We start from the raw sequence: 23,824 nt of genomic DNA on the forward strand, positions 1-23,824 counted from the left end.
CCTCTAGCGCCGCCGTCAGCTTTACCTCAGTGGTTTTGAGTGAAACATCTGATTATCTTATTGGATGAATGTCAATAATATGTCCACACATTCATGTCCACTTTGGTTTAAGCCCAGACCTTATATCAGATGTAAGCTGGTTAATCTGTTCTTATGTTTAACAGGTCTGATAACATGATGACATGTTGGTGTGTCTTCTTAGTCTCGTGTTGCTGTCCTCCCTCTCTAACGTGGACCGCCTTGGTTCCCTCACAGCTGACTTGAGTTCTGTCCATTGACTGAAGTTCCATCCTCTCTGCACCAGGCTCCACTGTACTTTCTGCTATTTTTAACCCGCTCTGCTGATAATGAATAGGTAGGTCCACACGGAGCTTACGTGTTTCAGATCTGTGTGTGTGTGTGTGTGTGTGTGTGTGTGTGTGTGTGTGTGTGTGTGTGTGTGTGTGTGTGTGTGTGTGCGCGTGCGCGCAACACTTTAGTGGGAGATTTCCTCTCTGAGCTGACAGTAAAAAGAAGAAGAAGAAGATAACCAGAGGCGCACATCCACCTGTCTCCTCGTGCTCGCGCCTGCTTGGTGTCCTTATAATAAACGCCCTCCTCCTCCTCCTCCTCCTCCTCCTCGACACCTCCTCCCGGCACTCTCCTCTGTGTCCGTGTCGGGCGGGGAGATGAGCAGCTCGGAGCCGCGCTGAGTGTCTGTCGCCTCGTCTTGAATTTCAGCGCGGCAGCAGTCGGGTTTCTCTCCGGGAGATCAGGTTTAGAAAGTCCCTCCCTCGGTGCTCTCCTCCGGCACCCTCCTCCCCCCTTTCCGTCCATAGATCCACACTTTGAGTGGAAGTCCCCCCTCGCCCACCCCCCTCTCACCCAGGCAGAGCTGGACCACCGGCCGCGCTGCGCCCGCAGAGTGGGAGGCATGGAGCGGCATTAAGGGACGCAGAATAACCCGAGGACAGAGGACAGAGGACAGACCGCAGGGCGAAGGGAATAAAAGAGGAACCAGGACGACGTCCAAGGTAAGAGCTCCTCCGCTGCTACTTTCTGCTGAAGAACCGAGCGGTGCACCGCAGCCGGTACCGGACTTCTTGGTGGGACTTGGGAGTGAGTTCAAACAGCTCGCTGTCCTCCTCTGAGGGACCGCGGTGACCTCTGGGAGTTTGTCCTGCAGATGCACCTTTTTTTGTAAAGTAACTAGTTACCCAAATGGATACACACGTCCCTCTATATATTAATAACGCAGTAATAAGAACAGCTTCTGGTTGCCAGGTGCTCAAAAATCTCTCCGAGTCATCAACAGTCAAGTCATTAATAAAGTCATGAATAAAGTCATGAATGTCTAATGAGTCTCACTGTAGTAAACACAGGTGTGACTGGTTACATTCTAATTGCCTCGTTGGTCTGCAGTCATGCTGGAGCATTAGTACCTTACTGTTATGTGATGAAGAAGAAGAAGTCAAAGTTTGAACTTCAGGTCATTAATAGAAACTTCAGCTACAGTTCTCGTTGGTTCCTTTGCAGTGTGTTGTTGTTGGACTGTGTTCATGCTTCAGTGGCTGCTCTGAGGCTTTATTTGATTTATTTGGGCTTTCAAGCGAGGAGGTTTTTGGGAATCCCATAAATTCCTCAGATGTCAGTGAAGTCATTGACGAAGGACACGTCTGTCGTTTAGTTGTTGAGCCGCCAGCTGACCTCAGAATGTAATCACAAATCTTCATAAGTCATGAATTTCATCAATAATCATCATCATTTCCTTTAAGTCCTCGGTTGTGAATAATTCACTTTGGTCCAGCAGCTCTGCAGCAGAGCTGGAGCAGCGAGGCGATGAACCGATCGCTGGTTGGATGGAAAATGAATCTGCAACAACCTGGAGAACAGTTTCTCCTGAGACCTTCTGTCTGTCTGCAGACTAAACTGTGAGTCGAGTGATCGAGGAAACGCTCGGCACATTGATCGACGTTTGAGAAGACGACTGTTCAATGGGTTCACTGATGAAGACTGCTGGAGGGGATTTTTTTTACAACCTGGCAACCCAAGACGGTTCTAATGAAAGGCTTATAACTGATCCATAAAGCAGCACTACATGGTTTATCAGATGAAGCTCAGATCAGATGGGCTTATTAGACACTTTGTCTTTTCAGATTAACAATCATCAAACACAGTAACCATAGTACAACACACAGTAACCATAGTACAACACACAGTAACCATAGTACAACACACAGTAACCATAGTAACCATAGTACAACACACAGTAACCATAGTAACCATAGTACAACACACAGTGACCATAGTACAACACACAGTGACTATAGTACAACACACAGTGACTATAGTACAACACACAGTAACCATAGTAACCATAGTACAACACACAGTGACCATAGTACAACACACAGTAACCATAGTAACCATAGTACAACACACAGTGACCATAGTACAACAGACAGTGACTATAGTACAACACACAGTAACCATAGTAACCATAGTACAACACACAGTGACCATAGTACAACACACAGTGACTATAGTACAACACACAGTGACTATAGTACAACACACAGTGACCATAGTACAACACACAGTGACCATAGTACAACACAGTAACCATAGTACAACACACAGTGACTATAGTACAACACACAGTGACTATAGTACAACACACAGTGACCATAGTACAACACACAGTGACCATAGTACAACACACAGTGACCATAGTACAACACACAGTGACTATAGTACAACACACAGTGACCATAGTAACCATAGTACAACACACAGTGACCATAGTACAACACACAGTGACCATAGTACAACACACAGTGACCATAGTACAACACACAGTGACCATAGTACAACACACAGTGACCATAGTACAACACACAGTGACCATAGTACAACACACAGTGACCATAGTACAACACACAGGGACCATAGTACAACACACAGTGACCATAGTACAACACACAGTGACCATAGTACAACACACAGTGACCATAGTACAACACACAGTGACCATAGTACAACACACAGTAAGAACATACCTTTAGAAGTATCCTTCCACCTTTAATAACCACTTCTGTCCATCGTCGACCATACAGAGCTCAGGATTTAGTTTTTGCATTTCATCAAACAAGAGGATCCTTAAATTGTCAATAACACATTAAATTCAATTCATTTTCAACATTGTTTAGATCAGATGTTGCGTATCCCACATTTTAAAATGTCTTCTTAATAAAATAGTCCATAATCACTCAGATCAAGTCCTCTATCTGAGTGATTCCTCTGATTAAGATGAACATTTAAAGGTGCTTAATTCAAAGCGTTCCTATGAATGAGAATTCTCTCTCAATGGATCTGAACATGGCGGCGGATGAGCCGACAGCTAGCAGCTAACGGTGCTAACAGCAGCAACAGTGTTTACTTGAGGGGAAAGACAACAACGTCTTGTTGTCTTCTCTCTTGATTTATTCCCTCAGTAAACATTGTAAACATGAGTTTATGGTCTCAATCTCTAGTTTACAGTCTTCTTCAATACAGCATGATGTTCATTTAGTACATTATGCTCCATTTAGAGTCAAATCAAGAGAGAAGTAGAGTCATTGTCTCATAGACTTCTATACAACCAGAGGAGTCTCCCCCTGGTGGACACTAGAGAGAATGCAGCTTCAACACATGAAGCTTTGACTTCACTCTTCAGAACCGAAGGTCTCCTCTGGTTCTGTGCAGCTGTTTGAGAACACCAACAGAACATGAAGGAGTCGTCGTGAAGAACTTCAATCAATCTTAAATACAGACTCATCGGTGTCTTAGCGAATCCGTTGGAGTTAGTTGAGATTTGAAATGCGTCGACTTACACGCTGCCCCAAAACCCAAACCCACACAGCTTCCTGTTTGCTCGCCCCGTTCTTTCATCAGTCCCCCCCACACCCCCACCCCCCATGTGACGCCTCACCTCACGTCTCTATCTGTGATGCCTCTAATCGGTGCCGCTGCTCGGTCGGGTTTTTGAAATGACTCGTTGGCTGTTGGTGTCTGTCGGTGACGTAAACCAATTTCAGCCTCGATTAGAGTTCGGCGCCGGTTCCGTTACAGGTCTCACGTCGCCGGACTCGGCTCGCTTCGTGTCAGACTGTGAACGTAGTTTTTACTTCATGTAAGTGAAGTATTTTTCTCGAGCATGTGAGCCCGCTGAGACTCGTTTCATTACAAAGTAAATGAGATTCGTCCCTGAGCTCCGCGTTCCATCTGGTTTGTGTTGGATGGTGAGATTGACTTTAACTTCACTTTAACTGATCATTCATCCGCATTGTGATGCTGCTGAGGAACTCCCCTGGGCTGCAGCTCAGGATTATTTTCTTTGGCAATTAATCTCTTAATACGTTTTTTAATTAATCGAGTAATAGTCCCAAAAAATGTCTCAAAAAAATGAACAAAAAAACATTCTAACCACAGCATTACGATGTTATGTTTCGTTAGTTCACTCATCATAGTGTGAAACAAAGACTTACAGCTGACTTCTAGCTGTGTCATTCTGCACGAAAGACATGTTCTGGTTCTTCTAGTCGTGATGGTTCTGTTCCACAGAGGAGCAGGACTTTATATTACAGAGAACATGTGACCAGGGCATCTCTAAAGGTTCTGTTAGCTGCTGTTCTACTCGATGCTGCTATGATCTAGTTCTGTGATCTGTTCCTCGATGACATGGAGCTCCTTTGGAGAATGACGCTTGGAGGAAGTTCTTCCATGTCAGCAAAAACATCACATTTAAAATGGATATAAAAAGAGATACCTGAGAGCTGCCTCACAAGCTCTCACTCGTGCTGAAAAGTTTCCCACGGAGAAAAATTTAACAAGAAAAATTTAAATATTTCATATTGAGAATTACAGAAACCCGTTAAATCTTCTCTCATCCATCACAACCAATCAGAGCCGGAGAGGAATGGCATTTACTGTTTACTTAAATGTAAATGTCAGGTGTAAGCGTATGTGTGGGTGGACCATCTCATTTAGCCTGAGATCTTTAATTAATGCTGGTGATCTGAACTGGGGTCAGGGGAGAACTCCCTCAGCTGTCTCCTGCTCTTCACTTCCAGGTCATTGCTCTTCTGGATGATGAAGGTTCCTCTATGAATGTGTTCTGAACCGTCACCTTTCTTTCTGCTTCTGACAGACCAGTAACCTGCTGAGAGTCTCATGATGCGGTCTGATCTTTGGTTGACTCTCAAGGCTTCTTCTTCATTGATGCCAAACAGTAGAAATCCATAATGCAGCTGGATGTTGTAGTCCCAATAACACTCTCAACAGTTCTGGTTTAAGAATAAAATCTTCAACACACTAACGGTGCTTTTGATATACAGTACAGTCAAGTGTTGAAGCTGCATTCTCTCTAGTGTCCACCAGGGGGCGACTCCTCTGGTTGTATAGAAGTCTAGTCTAAAATGACTCTACTTCTCTCTTGATTTATTCCCTCAGTAAACATTGTAAACATGAGTTTATGGTCTCAATCTCTAGTTTACAGTCTTCTTCAATACAGCATGATGTTCATTTAGTACATTATGCTCCATTTAGAGTCAAACACACCATAAAGCAGGGGATGATTTAGGGGCGGGGCTACACAGTGATTGACAGGTCTCTACCAGAGACGTATACGGCGTCTCTACGTCACGCCTCCTCAGTCCAGATATGGTCACTTCCTGTACACCGGTTGCAAAAAAAACAACATGGCAACAGCCGTAATCCAAGATGGCGACGAAATAACGGCTTCATAACATCAGTACACAAACTAATGAGACTACGTCCACTTCTTATACGCAAACCAGAGACAGCAGATGAAGCTAACGCTAATAAAATGAAAATAGGTTAGAGAGACTGTGAAGTGACGTATTGTTCATTATTATTATTTACAGAAACTTTAGGAATATATTGGTTATATTTCCCTTTTATTGTCCATTTATTTTATTTATTTTTAGTAAAAGCTTTGAAGACGAGGATTGAGTGAAGGGTGGAGGTCAGATTCAGGAGCTTTGCTCATTTGCACAGATTTCACACTCATATTCCTGTCCTTCTGAAATCAACGCATGTGAGATCATGCTCCTTCTCTGTGAAAGTCATTCTGGGAAATGTAGGAAGTACCCAAAGAAAATCCATCTACACTTCATCTCACTACAGATAAGTGTAAGAATATCAGACAGAAGAGAAAATGGAAAAAGCTGAGTTCTGCCGACGCCTTGTCCGGTTCAAATTCACCCTCAACTCTCCAGAGAGTCCGTTTCCTGACACACAGGAGGCAACAGGAAGTGTGTGTGTGTGTGTGTGTGTGTGTGTGTGTGTGTGTGTGTGTGTGTGTGTGTGTGTGTGTGTGTGTGTGTGTGTGTGTGTGTGTGTGTGTGTATGTGTGTGACATGGCTTTGGACGGACATCTGAGTCCATCAGCCCTGAGGGTCTCGTACAGAGGATGGGAGGGAGGAGGTGGAGGACAATCTGTTGTCCTCCCAAACGTTCTCATCTCTCTCCCTCCTTTTTGTTCTACCTCTCCTCCGTCTTCACCCTCCTTCTCCCCACTGTGACTCGCATCTGCTGATCTTTATCCTCGGCAGGGCGTCGCCCAGCATGCCCATCGCCTTCTCAGACTGGGATGTGTGACGTAGAGCAGTGCAGCAGAGGATGGATACTGGCTTTTTTGGAATTGCGCTTTCTTTGCCTGTGTTCTTTACCCCTAAAAAGCAGGCGACCTTTACCCACTGTGCTTTATCTTCTTTGAGGAATGGAGTCTGCAGCTGGCAGATATCCAGGCGGCTGGATTTGGTTCAGTTTGGTTCTTCTGGTCACTAAAGAACGGTGTTGAAGTCCAATTCCATTCAGTATTTGCATGCATGTGTGAGACCAAAGCCGAGGTAGAAGGATTGTTGTTCTACAGACGCCGCTGTAGATACAAACTGCTATATAGAGAGACAAATACGTATAATATTGCTGGATAAACCGTCACAACTTCTTTATATAATGAGGCAGGATATGTGGGAAGTAAGAGGAAGTTTGGTTCAGGTTGTTCATTGTCTCGATTAAATAAAATAAATCTACATTTTAGACCTTTTTAGGCTCCCTAGTGACACGCCATCAATATTGATATGCCTTTGTCATTTTTGGTGACAAAAATGTTGTCTAGAGTTTTGTCTAAGTTTTGGTTAGTAGTTGTAACTCACTGATGTAAATCTGGTTCCTCATGTCACACAGGGCTCCTGTCCCTCTTGGCCGTCACGCCATCTTGATTTGGGTTGTCACCTTTTTAGTTTTTGGTCGTCACCACCTTGGTTTTGGGCCGTCACCACCTTGGTTTTGAGCCGTCACCACCTTGGTTTTGAGCCGTCACCACCTTGGTTTTGAGCCGTCACCACCTTGGTTTTGAGCCGTCACCACCTTGGTTTTGGGCCGTCACCACCTTGGTTTTGAGCCGTCACCACCTTGGTTTTGAGCCGTCACCACCTTGGTTTTGAGCCGTCACCACCTTGGTTTTGGGCAGTCACCACCTTGGTTTTGGGCCGTCACCACCTTGGTTTTGGGCCGTCACCACCTTGGTTTTGGGCAGTCACCACCTTGGTTTTGAGCCGTCACCACCTTGGTTTTGAGCCGTCACCACCTTGGTTTTGGGCCGTCACCACCTTGGTTTTGGGCCGTCACCACCTTGGTTTTGAGCCGTCACCACCTTGGTTTTGGGCCGTCACCACCTTGGTTTTGAGCCGTCACCACCTTGGTTTTGGGCCGTCACCACCTTGGTTTTGGGCAGTCACCACCTTGGTTTTGGGCCGTCACCACCTTGGTTTTGGGCAGTCACCACCTTGGTTTTGAGCAGTCACCACCTTGGTTTTGGGCCGTCACCACCTTGGTTTTTGGCCGTCATTATCTTGGATTTTGGCTGTCACCACCTTGGTTTTGGGCCGTCACCATCTTGTTTTTTTGTCGTCACCATATTGGTTTTTGTTTGGCAAACTGACCAGATTGAGGTCTGTGGCGATGTCGTCGACCTTCCTGACCCGTCTAAAACATGGACCCCGTCTTGTTTACCATGTTTTTGTCCGTGTCACTTCTTTTCCGTGTCCTCACAGTTCATATCTTTACAACCAATGTGTTTATGATTCATTTGTTTACAAGAGCACAACGTTCTTCATCTAGTCTCTTATTTTGTTTTCAAAGTGCTTCAGATCAATCTTTTTAACTTTAAAATGACAAAATGTTTGTATTACAATACAAAATAGTAATTTGGAATTTTTTCCATATAATCAATCAGCCGTTGTGTGTGTGTGTGTGTGTGTGTGTGTGTGTGTGTGTGTGTGTGTGTGTGTGTGTGTGCTCTACTTATCCTCACCAATCACAAACCCGTATGTGATTATGAATATGTCATAAAGTGGTGTAATGGGTATGCAGTCACCATGAATACGTACTATATCATGAGCTCCATCACGGTGGTTTCCCTCCTCAGGAGCTGCTGAGTCCATCGTAACTAAACTGATGCTGCTTTTGTTTTGCAGTTGTGTGTAATCTGCATTTGATTTATTCTTACGGCAGACTTTGCCTTCATCTCTTGTGATGAAGACTCACTGCTGTGATGTTTCTGCACAGATCAGCTGTCAATCAAACAGCACGTTGATGTTGTGCTGATTGTGTTTTTGTTAACGGATTAAGATGTGCAAGTAGGAGGCACACTATTGTTCACACACTGAGTTAAAGCTGATAAGTACTACTGTGTTCATAACGAGGGGTACTACTGTGTAGTATAGACCGAGGAGTACTACTGTGTTTATAACGAGTAGTACTACTGTGTAATATTACTAGAGTACTACTACTAGCTGCAGATCATTTACAGTCTTATTACATCGTTCATCTGAGAGTTCAGACGACTCTGAGGATCAAATGTGGTTTTCTGTTCTTCTATTTCTATTTCTACGTTCTCTCAGAGGATGGTCTCTCTTCAGCAGCAGCATTCAGACAGGAAACAAGGACTTCTTCAGAGCCACTTCTCTGCTATACCACAAATTCAATTTCACTATTTCATCAGTTTCATATGTATGGCCCAACATGATCACCAATCACCAACCAGCCTCTAGAGGCTGTTCATCAAAGGAACCCTCCTCCAGGACGGATCTGCTCCACGTCCTTCACTGAAGTGTCGTAGTGTAGCTTTGTAGGTTGAGATCATATAAAGTGAAGAAATCATAAACCACAGAAGGATTCTGCTCGTGGATTCATGTTTAAAGGTGCTCTCTAATAACCACATCTGCAACAGATGTGGACACTAATTAGTGAATAAGCGTGCGCGTGTTGTTGGTAAAAACATGTTACATGAATTTTGAGTATATTCCAAATATTTTTAAACATTTAAGTGTGTGTGTGTGTGTGTGTGTGTGTGTGTGTGTGTGTGTGTGTGTGTGAGAGAAATGCTTCTGCACTGAAGTTCTAAACATCCAAGAGAAAAGCAACGTTATCAGTCGACTAATTAGGTCCACAGAGAACGTGTCGCTGGTTTAATTGTGAACGCTGCTAAAAATGAGTTTTTGATAGAACAAACTGCAGATTGACGACTCAGCAGAAGTGTGTGTTCGTCTCTGTGTTGGCGTCGTCTCTGTAGAAGGACGGGTTGATGTCCTGCAGTCAACAATGTGGAGGAGTTCATGAAATGTGTTGCTTTAAACACGTGTTGTGGAGAAGGACGTGATTTATGGACTCATTTTGAGTTAAATTCTGATTTGTTTTTTTATTATTGGTCATTTTTGTATTTTTCTTTTAAGGAAAACTATATTTTCATGCATCAGGATGTCGTGTCATGTGTTATCACTTCCATAATGTTCACTCTTCATCACACTGATTTAAATATAGACGTTATGAGTGGTTTGTAAATGATGTCTGTCTTCATGTTGCCGTGAAATGTGGATGGATTTGGTTTTTGTTGCTCACGGTGTCACTAAAAAATTCAGCAGCAACATCTCTTTCCAGAAACAGTGTCTCCGTTACACTTCATTACATCATCTCACTGTAGATGGTTCCATTTGTGTTTACTGTACGTTTCTATATGTTGTCTTCACTGTCGACCGGCCAAAAATAGACCGAGGCAACTACAGAACGTCCACGAAGGTAGAGGGTTAGTCCAATAGATAATGTTTCTATTGTTACACCTGGTGTAAGTGCTTTGTTCCCACTGATGTCACCATATATATATATATATATATATATATATATATATATATATATATATATATATATATATATATATATATATATATATATATATATATATATATATATATATAAACTCTGTGCAGCAGCTTCCTGTCTCTGCAGAGGGAGAATTTACCAAAAGATCACAGATTAAAATAATAAATGAAGTACGAGCCGCTGTAGTGGAAGTGCCTAAATTGTCCCATCACTAAGTCCCGCCCCTCAAATGCAGACTGGCCAATCACAGCGTAGCAGCTCTGCTCCGTAGACTCTCATCCCTGGTTCCAGGTACTGGTTTAGTGGGTTTGGGAGCTCGTCGTGGTTAAACGTTGTGCAATAGTGATACTCGTTACCGCAGAGGTATGCAACCCGACTTCCACTAGTGTAACTCCCACTAGCGGCTGACCTTTAACCTCGTGGTCACAGATTGATTTTAACACAAAATGCTGCACAGCCTCCATACTTCCTAAATTAGCTTCCAGTGTGAAACATGCTAGCTCTGGCTAACGTTAGCGCCTGCCCGATAGCTACTGAGCGTGTGCGATTCTCGACTAAGATGTGAAAGAAGGGAGGCGGCTCGCTCGTTGGCTACTTCCATCGTTGACGTCGACGTAGCTCATGTTGAGTGTTGCACATGCTCAGTGGCGATCGGACAGGACGTACACATCGTGTTGTTGTTGTTGTTGTTGTTGTGTAGCGTAAGCGAGTTTCTGATCCCGGTATGGATATCGAAACACAACTCTGCTGTCAGTGAAGGAACCTGTGTTTCTCTTGATCACAAGGTTGATAGACGCCTGGAAAGAGCAGAGCTGCTGATTTTTATTCCGTCTTTGATCTTCAGCTGTTTACTTGTTTGTTTTATCCCCATCCTCCTCTTCCTCCGCCTCCTCCTCCTCCTCTCCTCCCCGCCCATCCTCTGAGATTTGACTGTGTGCGCAGGCAGTTGCGTCAACAGCAAGATTACTGTGTAATCAGGTTGCATTGAGCATGAATGTTGAACACAGTTACTGTACAGGAAGGCCATATATTATGCATTAGCTGTAATTCTAGGTCAGAACCTCGGTGTGTTTCTTCACGTGGAGTTGCGTTATCCAGCTTCAGGCTGTCGCGTCTTATAATTCTGTTTTGAAAAGGGATATTTGTTCAACTTTGAAAGAGACCCATAACAACAAACTCATCACCACCGTGGGGAGAACATGTGTTAGACCCAGAACTTCTGCATGTTGGGAATTTCCTCACGCAGCAGGAAGTAAACATAAGATAAATAGCCAGCGGCGGGAATCAGAATCCCCCCCCCCCCCCCCCCCCCTCCTACCTACTCTGTTTGAGGAGTGGGGAGGAGAGCTGGGTGGGTGGATGGGCTGATGAGATTAATGCTGATGCTTTGTGTTTAACATGTTGCATAATCATAGATGAGATCTGCATGCAAACACTCCCTCTGATTCAGTTTAGAAGTCAGAGACGATCCATGTTCCTGATGTTTGTCTGTATCTGACATGTTAAAGTTTGTGAAACACGTGTAGGCTGCACTATTGTTTAGTAAGTACCTCTCACTGTAAATATTAAAGCTGATAAGGTGGCAGTATGCTGAAGGCTTCAGTGATGTAATTTACTGTAGACATCTCTGTCTCCTCCCTCCCCTCTCTTCTCTCCTCCCCACTCAGGGAGCCGGGGTGCAACAGTGGAACCTCCTCCTTGAGGGAGCTTTTCTCCTCTGGATGTTATGGCGGAAATGGTACGTAGGCTCAGTGAAAGGCTCCACATCTAGCTGAAGTTAAGGGGGATGAGTAACGGGCGTGGTCCTTTTTGTTTTCCATGTCTCACCTCAATTATTTGACCTGTAAAGTTCAGAGAGCACCTGTTGTCGCGTTAAATCTGTGTAAATTCAACACCGTTGGTAGTAAGAAAAGAAAAGATAGGAAAGAGAAGAAATAGTTTAATAATTCCTAAAAAATCAAGTTCATCACATCCAGAATCTAATATTCCTTGAACAACGTAGCCTAACAACATAAGGTAACGACGTAGCCTAACAACGTATCCCAACGATGTAGCCTAACAACATAAGGTAACGACGTAGCCTAACAACGTATCCTAACGACGTAGCCTAACAACGTATCCTAACGACGTAGCCTAACAACGTATCCTAACGACGTAGCCTAACAACGTAGCGCAACAACGTAGCGCAACGACGTATCCTAACGACGTAGCCTAACGACGTAGCCTAACGACGTAGCCTAACGACGTACTTAAAAACAACTATCGTACTTAGCAGACTTTTTTTTGTAACATTTCATAACAAGCGTATTATGTGTAACAATGTTACATAAAACATTTTAACGTAAAACTACTTTATGTAAAACTACTTTACGTAAAACAAGGTAAAGTCAACGTTTCCTTTTGGTTTCAAATGGGATTCAAACAGCGGGAAACACAATCTGATAGTTAAATGACATATATTCTTTCAATTTATAAACTGTACATCATTAATATTGTATATTTCAATTACAGCTTTGTTTCAGATGAACTGGCTTCCAATCTCTCATTTCTTAAGTATTACCATTAGAAACAGCTGCAGCTACAGAAGACCTTGACCTGTTTAACTTCCATACACAACATCATTAAAACTACTAATACCAAGACACTTTTTATTCAAAGCAAATACTTCAATACACATACAATCATCATTTGAGTTGCGTGTTTTTATACAATAACCACGACAGATGAAGTGAATGCCACAGGATCTCTTGAAGCTACTCAAGTCTGCTCTTAACAAGTTGTTGTCGAGCTCAAACAATTAACACATGTCGAGATCAGCTCCTAGAAGAAGTGCACAGTGTTGAGTGGTGGAAACCAGGCAGCTCTGCTGAATGCAGCTCCTCAGTATGAGTAGATGAGGCCATTGACATGCACTCAGAGACACTTCAAACACTGAAAGGATAATGAGTATTTGTATTAATCTGCCTCTCTGTGCAGTGAAGGAATTGAACCGGCAGGTTTTGTTTCTGTGTTGTTTTGTGAGGCAGTTAAATTAATCTTTACGCTCTTGTAATAAATGAGTATTTATTGAGCCTTTTGGTTACAGCGCCATGTTTTCATGCTCTTTAATTCCACATTATCCAACCTTGTGATTGTAGCTGTGTGTGTGTGTGTGTGTGTGTGTGTTTGTGACCTCAGGTGTGTGTGTGTGTGTGTGTGTGTGTGTGTGTGTGTGTGTGTGTGTGTGTGTGTGTGTGACCTCAGGTGTGTGTGTGTGTGTGTGTGTGTGTGTGTGTGTGTGTGTGTGTGTGACCTCAGGTGTGTGTGTGTGTGTGTGTGTGTGTGTGTGTGTGTGTGTGTGTGTTCATCTCCCAGTCTTTAAATCTGTATCATTCATCTCATGCGGCTCCATTGATTGTCCCCCCATCGCTCTGCCTGGCAGTGATTGGACACTTCTCTGGCCCCCCCCCCACTGCTCTCAGCAGCAGCGACAACATGGAGCTTCTCTGAGCCGCCACTAATTTTCATCCTGTATTTCGGGTATATGGGATGTTTTTTTTGTTATCTCCAAACGTCGCCATGGGACATCTTTCTTATTGTAGCACTTTCATTGTGAATATGGAGATGAGGTTTTCTGGACCCAGATGGCTGCTAATGTGAGGGACATGAGCATGAAAAGTCTGTTGAGGAGATGACAATATGACGAGAGAGAGAGAGAGAGAGAGAGAGAGAGAGAGAGAGAGAGAGAGAGAGAGAGAGAGAGAGAGAGAGAGAGAGAGAGAGAGAGAGAGAGAGAGAGAGAGAGAGAGAGAGAGTAGTTATTTTAACCCAAACGACGATCTTTTCCTAAGGACGTTTATTTTGAAAAGACTGTTGCTGGACTTAAGTAGGAACACTTTTATCACGTAAGATATCACAGGAGCCGCTGTATGAAGGGGCGGGACTTCTCCTCTCTGTAGTTATCTTCAGGTAAACAAATATCTAGACGTCAGCTAGCTTTGTTAAGCCGTTAAGATCGAGTTGGTATTTTGATTTATGTTGATGTAACACATGTAAGCAATTAGACATCCGTGAAATGATTTAACAATTTGACAAAGAGAGTTTTAATCGTACTTAGAACCGAATGCACAGCCTCTGATCGGACTGGAAAGACAAAAAGTCAGCATCTAAGTGCTCGTTCCTGCGTTCAGGCAGCCTATAGCAGCCGCCCACACTTCATCACCTCCATTCATTTAGAACATGTGCTGCGGAACAAACCACATCAATCATTTCTGTCATTTCCAGCAGCAGGTCCTTGGCGAGATGTTTCGAAACCAAGCGGGTGATGCACACTGACCCACTTTTACCACATATAGGCCATATTAATAATTCATGTTCTATATGTTCCTGCTGTGTGTGTGTGTGTGTGTGTGTGTGTGTGTGTGTGTGTGTGTGTGTGTGTAATAGTCCTATGGATGTGGTTGGCCTTTTTTTTTACTCTGGAAAAAGATCAATGAGCGCGATGGTTCATGCTCTCAGAGAGAGTTCTCCGGTTCTCGTGCGGTCGTGTTCTCTTCCAGAGGATCCTACTTTACTGTCTTGTTGAAGGTGGATGTTTGGTGTTCTTCATAAGTGGCTAACATTGTAAACGATCCCAGATTATTCGTTTGATACACATTTTGATTTCAGTGCTGGTTGTTTTGGCGACCCCTGTGGTCACTTGTTGTAACGGCACGTTTGCGTTTGTTCTCACAAACTGCATTGAACGCCTGCAGCTCTTTATTGGCCCTTGTTCCGTTCATCACTTGCAAAATTTAACAATAATCGTTGCATCACCGCGTCGTTCGCTCTCAATGTGAAGCAACAACGGTAAGAAACCGTCAACAAGGAAGCTTCTCTCAATGAGAGGAAATGACATGTGTGTGCGTGAATTCTTTTTTTCCGTGCTCATTAGCGTTAGTATGCTACGATAGAAATGATTACTCTTAATGTTGTAAATGATATGCAGTACATTCTATTTCATTTAGTCTGACTGACTGGAACTGTTTCCAATTAACATCGATGAATTGTGGACCAGGACCGCAGAGCCAGAAAAAGACAATTCACACACGTGACGTGAGCTAACTCGAAGTTAGCCACGCGGTACCGTAGAATACCGGAGCTCCAGCAGGACCCTGAGACACGGGGACACTGCAAGTGTCCAGATAATGAGAGCAGGATCCTTAAAGACGCCCATTAGCACTAATAAGCTACAGTTTCTAGCAGCCCAGGGGAGAAGCTGCAGGTGCTTGTACAGCACACACACACACACACACACACACACACACACACACACACACACACACACACACACACACTGTCCCCAGATATCTGCCTCTGAGGGACGCTTGCTCGGTCCCCGGTGTCTGTGGTGACGCTTATTGATCGGGGGGGACGATGGCGGCTCCAGTTTGATCTCTCAGCCAGGAGGACTCATTACTCCACTGCTGCTCTTACTCAAGCTAATGCAAGCAGGAGGAGGAGGAGGAGGAGGAGGAGGAGGAGGAGGGACTAAATTAATTCCCAGCCACATGCACCACATCTCAGTCAGTCCACCTCAGAGTTACCGCTATAAAAACATGGCGACCAGGTGACAGATTGTAAACACTCTTCCAAGAGGAAGCTACAAAAACACAAATATAGCGAAGCAAAATACTATAAAGAAACGAGAAAGAAGATTAAATCTGGGGTAGGATGTTTACAGACCGACAGATCCTCCTCACTGCTCCTCCTGGTCCCCTCGTCCTGTGTGTGTTTAACGTCCTCGACAGCTGACGTCCGCTCATGTAACCCGTGACTATTGTGTCACGATCTGAACAAAAACAACGTGCAGCTTTTCAAAATGTCCGTCCTGTGGACTAGGAGGAGGTCCACACTGAGCCAGCTTCATTTAAAAAATGCATCTTTTTCTCTCCGTTTGCTGCTCTCGACATGCCGACGGCAAGCCGGCGGGCTAATAGCTAACCGTGCTAACAGCTAACCGTGCTAACAGCTAACCGTGCTAACACCGCTAACTGCAGTGAAAGTGCTGACGGTGCTCACTGTTTGCTGCTTTTTAAGTGTTCAGAATGTTTAATACAGGCCCCCCCCCTTTTGAATTCTTATCATTCCAACGTGGACGAAGGTCTTCATGAAGATATGTGAGAAAACACAAGTGTGGATCTACGTCACGTTTAAATAGTCGAAGATGCGACAAACAAGCTGAAGCGTCACTTCATTGACGGAAGCATACCTGTACCTAAATACCTGTGAAAGGTGTAGCTCATCTACACGAACGCCGTCCCGCCGCCCAGAATACTCACTCGAGCGCCAAATGTGGATTAATCCGCCGCTGAAAATAGTCCCCAACAAATGCACGGAAAATAGAATATCGATACATGTATACTTAAACCAGAGGTCAATGAAAGGTCTTATATTATAATCTTAGGAAGTGAGGAAGATAAAAAGACCAGGATATGAGTGAAATCACCTCATAACTCACATTGTGAAGCATAATAAAGCATACTGTTCATACACACAGTCACTCACCACTCTGCTTCCTTCCCTGTTCATGTCTTTAGTTCAGTGCCGAGCTGTCGATGAACCAGATGTTTCCCATTGAAAGCATCAGAAAAGATTATTAAGCTTCATTGACAGAATCTTAACAAAGAACTAATAGAAAAAAACAGCAATTAATGAGTGCTTGAGAGCCGTTTTTATTTCAAAATAAAAGTCTAGTGTCTCTGCAGTCGAGGTAGATATTCTATTTTCAGCTGCAGAACTTCTTGTATCTTCTTGCCTTTTAAGTTCAACATGCAAGTCGATGCAAGGCAAGGCAAGTTTATTTGTATATTACATTTCAACAACAAGGCAATTCAAAGTGCTTCACATACAACCATTAAAAGCATCAAAACATAATGCAAAAAAAAGGACATTTAAAAACAATTAAGAACATTCATTGAAACATTAAAAACAGTCATTAAAACACTAAAAAGCTAAAAACAGAATAATAGTTGCAGTGCAGTTTAAGAAATAAGATACAGTAGTAAAATGCAGAAATTGATTGATATCCTTGAATGTGGTTCAATCAAAGGCAGCAGCAAACAGAAAAGTCTGTTGCAGCAGTTAAAGACAGTCATCCATGCCTTCATGTTCTCCTGCAGCAGGGGCGACTGACTAATCCCAGTCTACATGCTGGGATTAGTCAGTCGTCCCTGTCCAGCTTACATCTGGTCCACGACGCTGCAGACGGGCTCCTGACAGGAACCTGGAAGAGGGACCATCTGTGTGGATCATAAAACTCACGGTTCAGATCGGATCATGGATCGGAGTCACAGATCGGATCAGCACAAAATAAAAGAGGGAGCAAATGTAACTTCTAGAGGTTCCTGATCACGATGTTTGCCGCTGATACTAATTATGGATCATAGATGATCCATATTAACAGACACAGATCCCTTTGTTGTTTGATTAGAGCAGCTGGTCTACAAGGATCCAGACCCAAAAGTCTGTTCAACCTCTCTCAAGTCAGTGTAAACTGTAAACATGTTTAAATGTTGTCCTTTTACTTTGTCATGGTCCTCTATAGTTGTAGTCTTTTTACATTAAAACACAATTTAAATCAAAAGATTGCTGTGAAAACAAACTACTGGATTTATTCAAGTTGATCACGAAAACTACATTTTACAGATTACACGTGAACGCATCACGATAACGTTATAATCTACCTTCAGTCAGTAGCGGTCAGAGACTAGAAACATATGAGGAGGAGAGAGGAGAAAGGAAGGAAGGAAGCGAGGAGGAGGAAGAAGGGAGGAGGAGAGAGGAGGAGAAAGGAAGGACGGAAGGAAGGAAGGAGGAGGGGAGAAGGAAGTGAGGACGAGGGAAGGGAGGAGGAGGAGGAGGAAGAAGGGAGGAGAGAAGAGGAGAAAGGAAGGAAGGGAGGAGAGGAAGGAAGGGAGGAGGAGAAGGAAGGAAGGAGGAGAGGGAAGGGAGGAGGAGGAGGAAGAAGGGAGGAGAGAGGAGGCGGAAGGAAGGAAGGAAGGGAGGGAGGAGGAGGTGGAAGGAAGGAAGGAGGAGAAGGAAGGAGGAGGAGGAGGAAGGAAAGAAGGAAGGGAGGGAGGAGGAGGTGGAAGGAAGGAAGGAGGAGAAGGAAGGAGGAGGAGGAGGAAGGAAAGGAGTAGGAGGGAAGCGAGGAGGAAGGAAGGAAAGAAGGAGGAGGAAGGAGGACGTTATAATGTACCTTCAGTCAGTCCTCATGTTCACTGAGCAGAGCCTGAAGGCATCATGATGTAACTGAAGTGAACCTCCGTTGGTTATCTGTTAGCGGTGCTGCTAACGTTACTAGCTCTCCTCTTGATTAGTTGTTAACAATGAAACATGATCAGAGATCAGAGACTGTTAAAAGCATTAATCTCCCAATTTCATATGTTGAGGCTCAAAGCATACTTTCACTCTTTAGCGTTTGACTCTTCCTGATGTGGCTGATTGACGTGGTGTTTGTGTGTATTTTGAGCTTCCTGCTCTGGTCTGTACGGCCCTGTGGTCAACACGGGTTTGGATTTTAAATTGAAATACTTGCGTGGACTGTCCGATAAGTCCAGCGAAGTTTCCGTTTTTGGTTCTGATCTTTGCTTTGAAGCTAGTAACCAGTCCACGTTGAGGCGTTTGTGTTGTGACGTTCAGCAGTGAGAATGCTGCTGATTGTTGACAGCGTGACGGACAGATTGGAGACGACGCTTTGGGATGAATGCGGTAATCACGCAGCCGACGACATATTCTCAAGTGTGTCAATCAGAAACTTCCTTATTCTGCACAAACACCTGCTGCGTTACAATCTGGGACGCTTTCTGAGGCAGAAATGAGGGAATTTGTTCAGTTAGAATGTAACGCACAATATTCAATCACTCCCTTCAGTTTGTTTCCTCTCCATTGTAGAATAAATTGTAAATGTTATCGGGCGACTCCTCTGCAGTTGTTTTCTCTCTGTTCGTTGGCAGTTCATTTGCGCTTCTCTTGCGTCTTGCTGTTTTCTGCCTCATCCTAGAGTCTAATTGGGGCGGCTGGTTAATGGGTTTGCAGGCGGCAGTTGTGCGCACAAAACATCCATTGAGGAGAGGCTCGTGATTGCTTTCTACCGTCGCTGCCGTTCAGCTGGCAGAATGGCCTGAGCCTCCTCTCCCGTCAAGATGCTCGCAATATAATGCTCGAAAAGCAATTTCACCCCCAAAACAACGTAAACGCGGGAGCTCCAAGAGATGCACCGCTAATGCAACACACACACACACACACACACACACACACACACACACACACACACACACACACACACACACACACACAAAGAAGCACATTTGTCTCTTGTTTCACACCATTCATGCTCTGAAATTGATTGAGATAAACAGCAGTATTAGACCGCTTGAATTTCCCAGAAGCCTTCAGGGTTGCGGAGGGATGAAGTGTGACATTTGTGTAACCGGAGTTTGGGGTTTTTGTGACCCAACGCCATTGTGGAGCGCGATACCCGCCGCGGATGGTCTTATCTGCCGTGAGACGGAGACACAAAAGGAGAAAACAGGTTTTTATCGCTTTGACCGCCACTGAAGCCTCTTATTGGTTTGTTCGCTGTGTTGCCGCGGCATCGTTAGAGAGAGGAGGAGGAGGAGGAGGAGGCCAGAGCGGGCTTTTGTCTGACGCTTCGAGGAGCCAATAACAATGATTGTGTATGTGTTATGACTGCTTCTCATTGAGAGGCATTTCACATCAAGGTTAGGGAAGAGATTCATGACTGGAGGGCCGGTGGCTCAAGGAACTCATCAAGAGGCGAACGTCCTACTGAGACGCTGTCCTCTCTCGTTTCAACCCTCCGTCCACAGCGAGCCGGCGGCTACCAAAATCCAGCTTCTTTAAAAAGCCCTCCGGTGTGGAACAAAATCCAGAACACCCGGTTCATGGAAATGGAAATGGTCGGCTCCTGAAGAGGTTGGCGTAGCTGCATTGGCATCAGTTCTATCAGAACCGCAGGGACCTGTGTTTGTGAGAGTTTGATTCATCCAATCGCCAATATAAATGGAGATGGAGACTTTCACCCTGAACGATGACAAAGAAGAAGAGCTTCAGGCGCTTCAGTTTGGACAGAGATCTTTGTTCAGAGCGTTGTTTTCTGTTTTTAGATTAGCGGGTCGGGCCGGTCGCTGGTTACTGAACCCTTGTGAGGGAATGATTGCGTCGGCTTCAGTGTGCTTCAACAAACTAGTTTGCGCAGCACGTCGCTTGAAAACATCTCAAGGCAGACGAGATCATAAAAAACGGGGACACGGCACACACTTTGACGTGTTTTTACATTAACGGTGATGGAAGACGATGACAATAAGGAGAGAGAACCGCCCACTGACTCACCAAACACACCGCGGCACTCCTCAGGCTACTGTTGAGGAAGTCGGGCTTGTTTTTTTGTAACTTTTTTTTTTTTTTTTTTTGACAACTTTCGTCGAGGTTTTGAGAATTTTGTGAAAACAATATTGCGATTGTCCTTTTATGGTCAAAAACTAAGTAAACCTCTTTCACTCATATTATTGACTCCTTTAATTTGAGAATAATTTGATTGACATGAGTTGTATTCAGTTGTCGTTCGGTATGAGATAGGAATAATGATAATGATATTTAGAATAAAATAAATACAAAATAAATAAATAATAAATAAACAAATTAGATAAAAAATGAAATGATAAAATAAAATAAAAAAATAAAAATGAAATAAAATAATAAATAAAATAAATTAAAAAAATAAATAAATGGTATGAGATAGGAATAATGATAATGATATTTAGAATAAAATAATACAAAATAAATAAAACAAATAAAAAATGAAATAATAAAATAAAATAAAAAATGAAATGAAATGAAATAATAAAAAATAAATAAAATAAAATAAAAAATAAATAAAATAAATATATATATATTTATTTTATTCATTTAAATAAAATAAACATAAAATATGAGAGGGACATTCAAAATGACAGAGAATGCTTATGGGTTGATTTTATTAGATTGGGCTGGAAAGTGTCAATCTGATCTGGTAACAGTACAATTACTGCTTAAAGTGGGCTCTGTTGTCAGACTCTCTCTTTTCCCCAAATCTGACACTGGGGAGAGGCTTCAGCAGCTGTTTCACTTTGCTTGAAGCACAGTGAGACCTTTACCGTACGGAGGTGATGGACCTGCTTCTTCAGTTGTCTGTCAGTGGACAAATAAAGGTCAGAAACACGTGCAGAAACGTGAGCTCTGCAGCTCCACTCGTGTTGCTCAGTTCTATCTGAAGGCTCTTTCATGACATCAGATGCAAACGTTAGTTTTTTTCGTTCATCTCCAATCAGAGCATCCAGTCCTGCAGGCCCAGACGGAGAGAGACCGGAGCTCCAGCTCGTGTGTCTTTGGCTCAGGCTGCTCCGCGGTGGCACACTTGGCTTCGGTAGGCAGCACTGGTTGGCTCTGGATTCACCAGCTCTGTTGTCTGGCAAAGTCTACTGTTGGATTCAGCGCAATGCAATTTCACACCTTTCTGCTGCAAAGCAAGTTGCCCTGTATAACGAACCTACGAGGTTGGTTATGCTCTGCGTGAACACGTAAAGATACTTTCTGTACATTAATGGTCTCACTGTAGTTTGGTGTCGAGGTTCAAAAGCTGTTCTGAAGGGCTTTGAAGTGAATCATCACCTGCTCTTATATTTCTGCCAGACACTTTGCACTCAGCGGTGAACCAGATCCAAACCAGTTAATACATGTTTTCAGGTGTGCTACTGAGGGGTTGAGCGACGGACCTCCGTTCAGCGTGAGTGTTTGCAGCTGTGTGGCAGTCTCTCAGGAGAATGTTCCTGGTGGATGGTTCCGGTTCACAGTGTGTGACTTTGATAAGTAGGAACACCGTCTGATACCAACAGTCCTTTAGGTCGCAGGAGGCGTTCGACGTCAGACGAAGTTATCGCACTTCTAGTGAAACATATTCAGCTACTGAGCATCACTGAGCTGCTGCCCACTGTTCAGCTCCAGCGACTAAAGGGGGCCGTTCACATGTTGCGTCTAAATACGCGTTTTTTAAAACGCCAGCCGTGCCGCTTTCAATCCTTTCATTCAAGGTGCTTGGGAGGTTGCTGTTACTAAGCAACTAAAACCTGCCTTGCTATTATAATGGTGACGGTGAAGTTGCGGTAATTTAGCCTCACTGACTGAAGTCAAAACGAAGATAAATGGATTTCCAGCACCGTAAATCGCTCCCAGTGGCTTTTGACCTTTCAACCGGATGTTGTGACGTCATTAAACGGGAAGTGAAATAGACTTGTCCTCCATATATCTACCATAGAAATATATTTACACAACAATGAAAAGATGTCTGCCTCCTGTGATTGGTATCAACTACACATTTTCTGGTTACATGCAGGCAACAAGCTGATGCTTCATGTGTTAGAGCTGCATTCTCTCTAGTGTCCACCAGGGGGCGACTCCTCTGGTTGTATAGAAGTCTAGTCTAAAATGACTCTACTTCTCTCTTGATTTATTCCCTCAGTAAACATTGTAAACATGAGTTTATGGTCTCAATCTCTAGTTTACAGTCTTCTTCAATACAGCATGATGTTCATTTAGTACATTATGGAACATTTAGAGTCAAACACACCATAAAGAGGGGATGATTTAGGGGCGGGGCTACACACTGATTGACAGGTCTCTACCAGAGACGTATACGGCGTCTCTACGTCACTCCTCCTCAGTCCAGATATGGTCACTTCCTGTTCACTGGTTGCGAAAAAGCCAAGATGGCGACGGGGAAAAATCGCCAAACTGGAAGCTTTAAAACGTCCACAAACCAACGAGTGACGTCGTGATGACTACGTCCTCTTCTTATTTACATCCAAATCTCTAGCGCAAAGACGAAGTGCATTCAAGCGTTTCTTTAGATGCACTGTTTGATAAAATATTTTAAACAAAATAAATTTTACTCCAATCAGACGTGTTTCTGTTGCCATCAGCTCTGCATTACAGCTCCCAATAAGAGAGAGAATAAAAGAGGAGAGAAATCCTCTCAGACTGAATCTCTCTCTCTCTGTCTCTGTCTCTCTTTGTCTCTGTCTCTCTCTCTCTCTCTCTCTCTCTATCTGTTATTCTCTCTCTCTCTCTCTCTCTTCCTCTCTATCTGTTATTCTCTCTCTCTCTCTCTCTCTCTCTCTCTCTCTCTGTCTCTTCCTCTCTCTCTGTCTCTCTCTCTCTCTCTCTCTCTCTCTCTCTATCTGTTATTCTCTCTCTCTCTCTCTCTCTCTTCCTCTCTATCTGTTATTCTCTCTCTCTCTCTCTCTCTCTCTCTCTCTCTCTCTCTCTCACACACATATATTACTTCTTTATAGAAACACTGGTTTGCCTTAAACGACTCGTCGGTGCCTCCGGCGATGCTTTAACTCTCTGTGAGCTCGACTTAATGAAAGGAGGGCTTCTGGCCGTCCTCTCTTCACATCTCTGTGCATTTGTTTATCTGCGTATGAAACTCCATCTGTCATTTGATATCCATACACAGGAGTCACGGCCTCTTTCTGAAACCTACACACCTTGTAAAGCCCTGAACACAACACGGCATCTGTTTGTTTTCTTGAACTCGAGCACG

General features: G+C 43.8%; 1 protein-coding gene across 1 annotated transcript in view; it reads left to right on the forward strand.

Annotated features, from left to right (window-relative positions):
• Positions 1–751: 751 nt before the first annotated feature.
• The window catches only part of LOC137886317 (SH3 and multiple ankyrin repeat domains protein 2-like), a gene marked incomplete at its 3' end in the record, with an annotated part of 102,463 nt that continues 79,390 nt past the window's right edge, over positions 752–23,824 (forward strand). Inside the window, exons 1-2 of the mRNA XM_068728732.1 lie at positions 752–1,013; positions 11,868–11,938. Of these exons, the coding sequence (XP_068584833.1) occupies positions 11,927–11,938 (12 nt within the window). The remainder of the gene's footprint in view (positions 1,014–11,867; positions 11,939–23,824) is intronic.

Source organism: Cebidichthys violaceus, unplaced genomic scaffold (genome assembly GCF_023349555.1).
Source record: "Cebidichthys violaceus isolate CVI_PGR_0920_01 unplaced genomic scaffold, fCebVio1.0.p SCAF_43, whole genome shotgun sequence".
NCBI classification, from domain to species: domain Eukaryota; kingdom Metazoa; phylum Chordata; class Actinopteri; order Perciformes; family Stichaeidae; genus Cebidichthys; species Cebidichthys violaceus.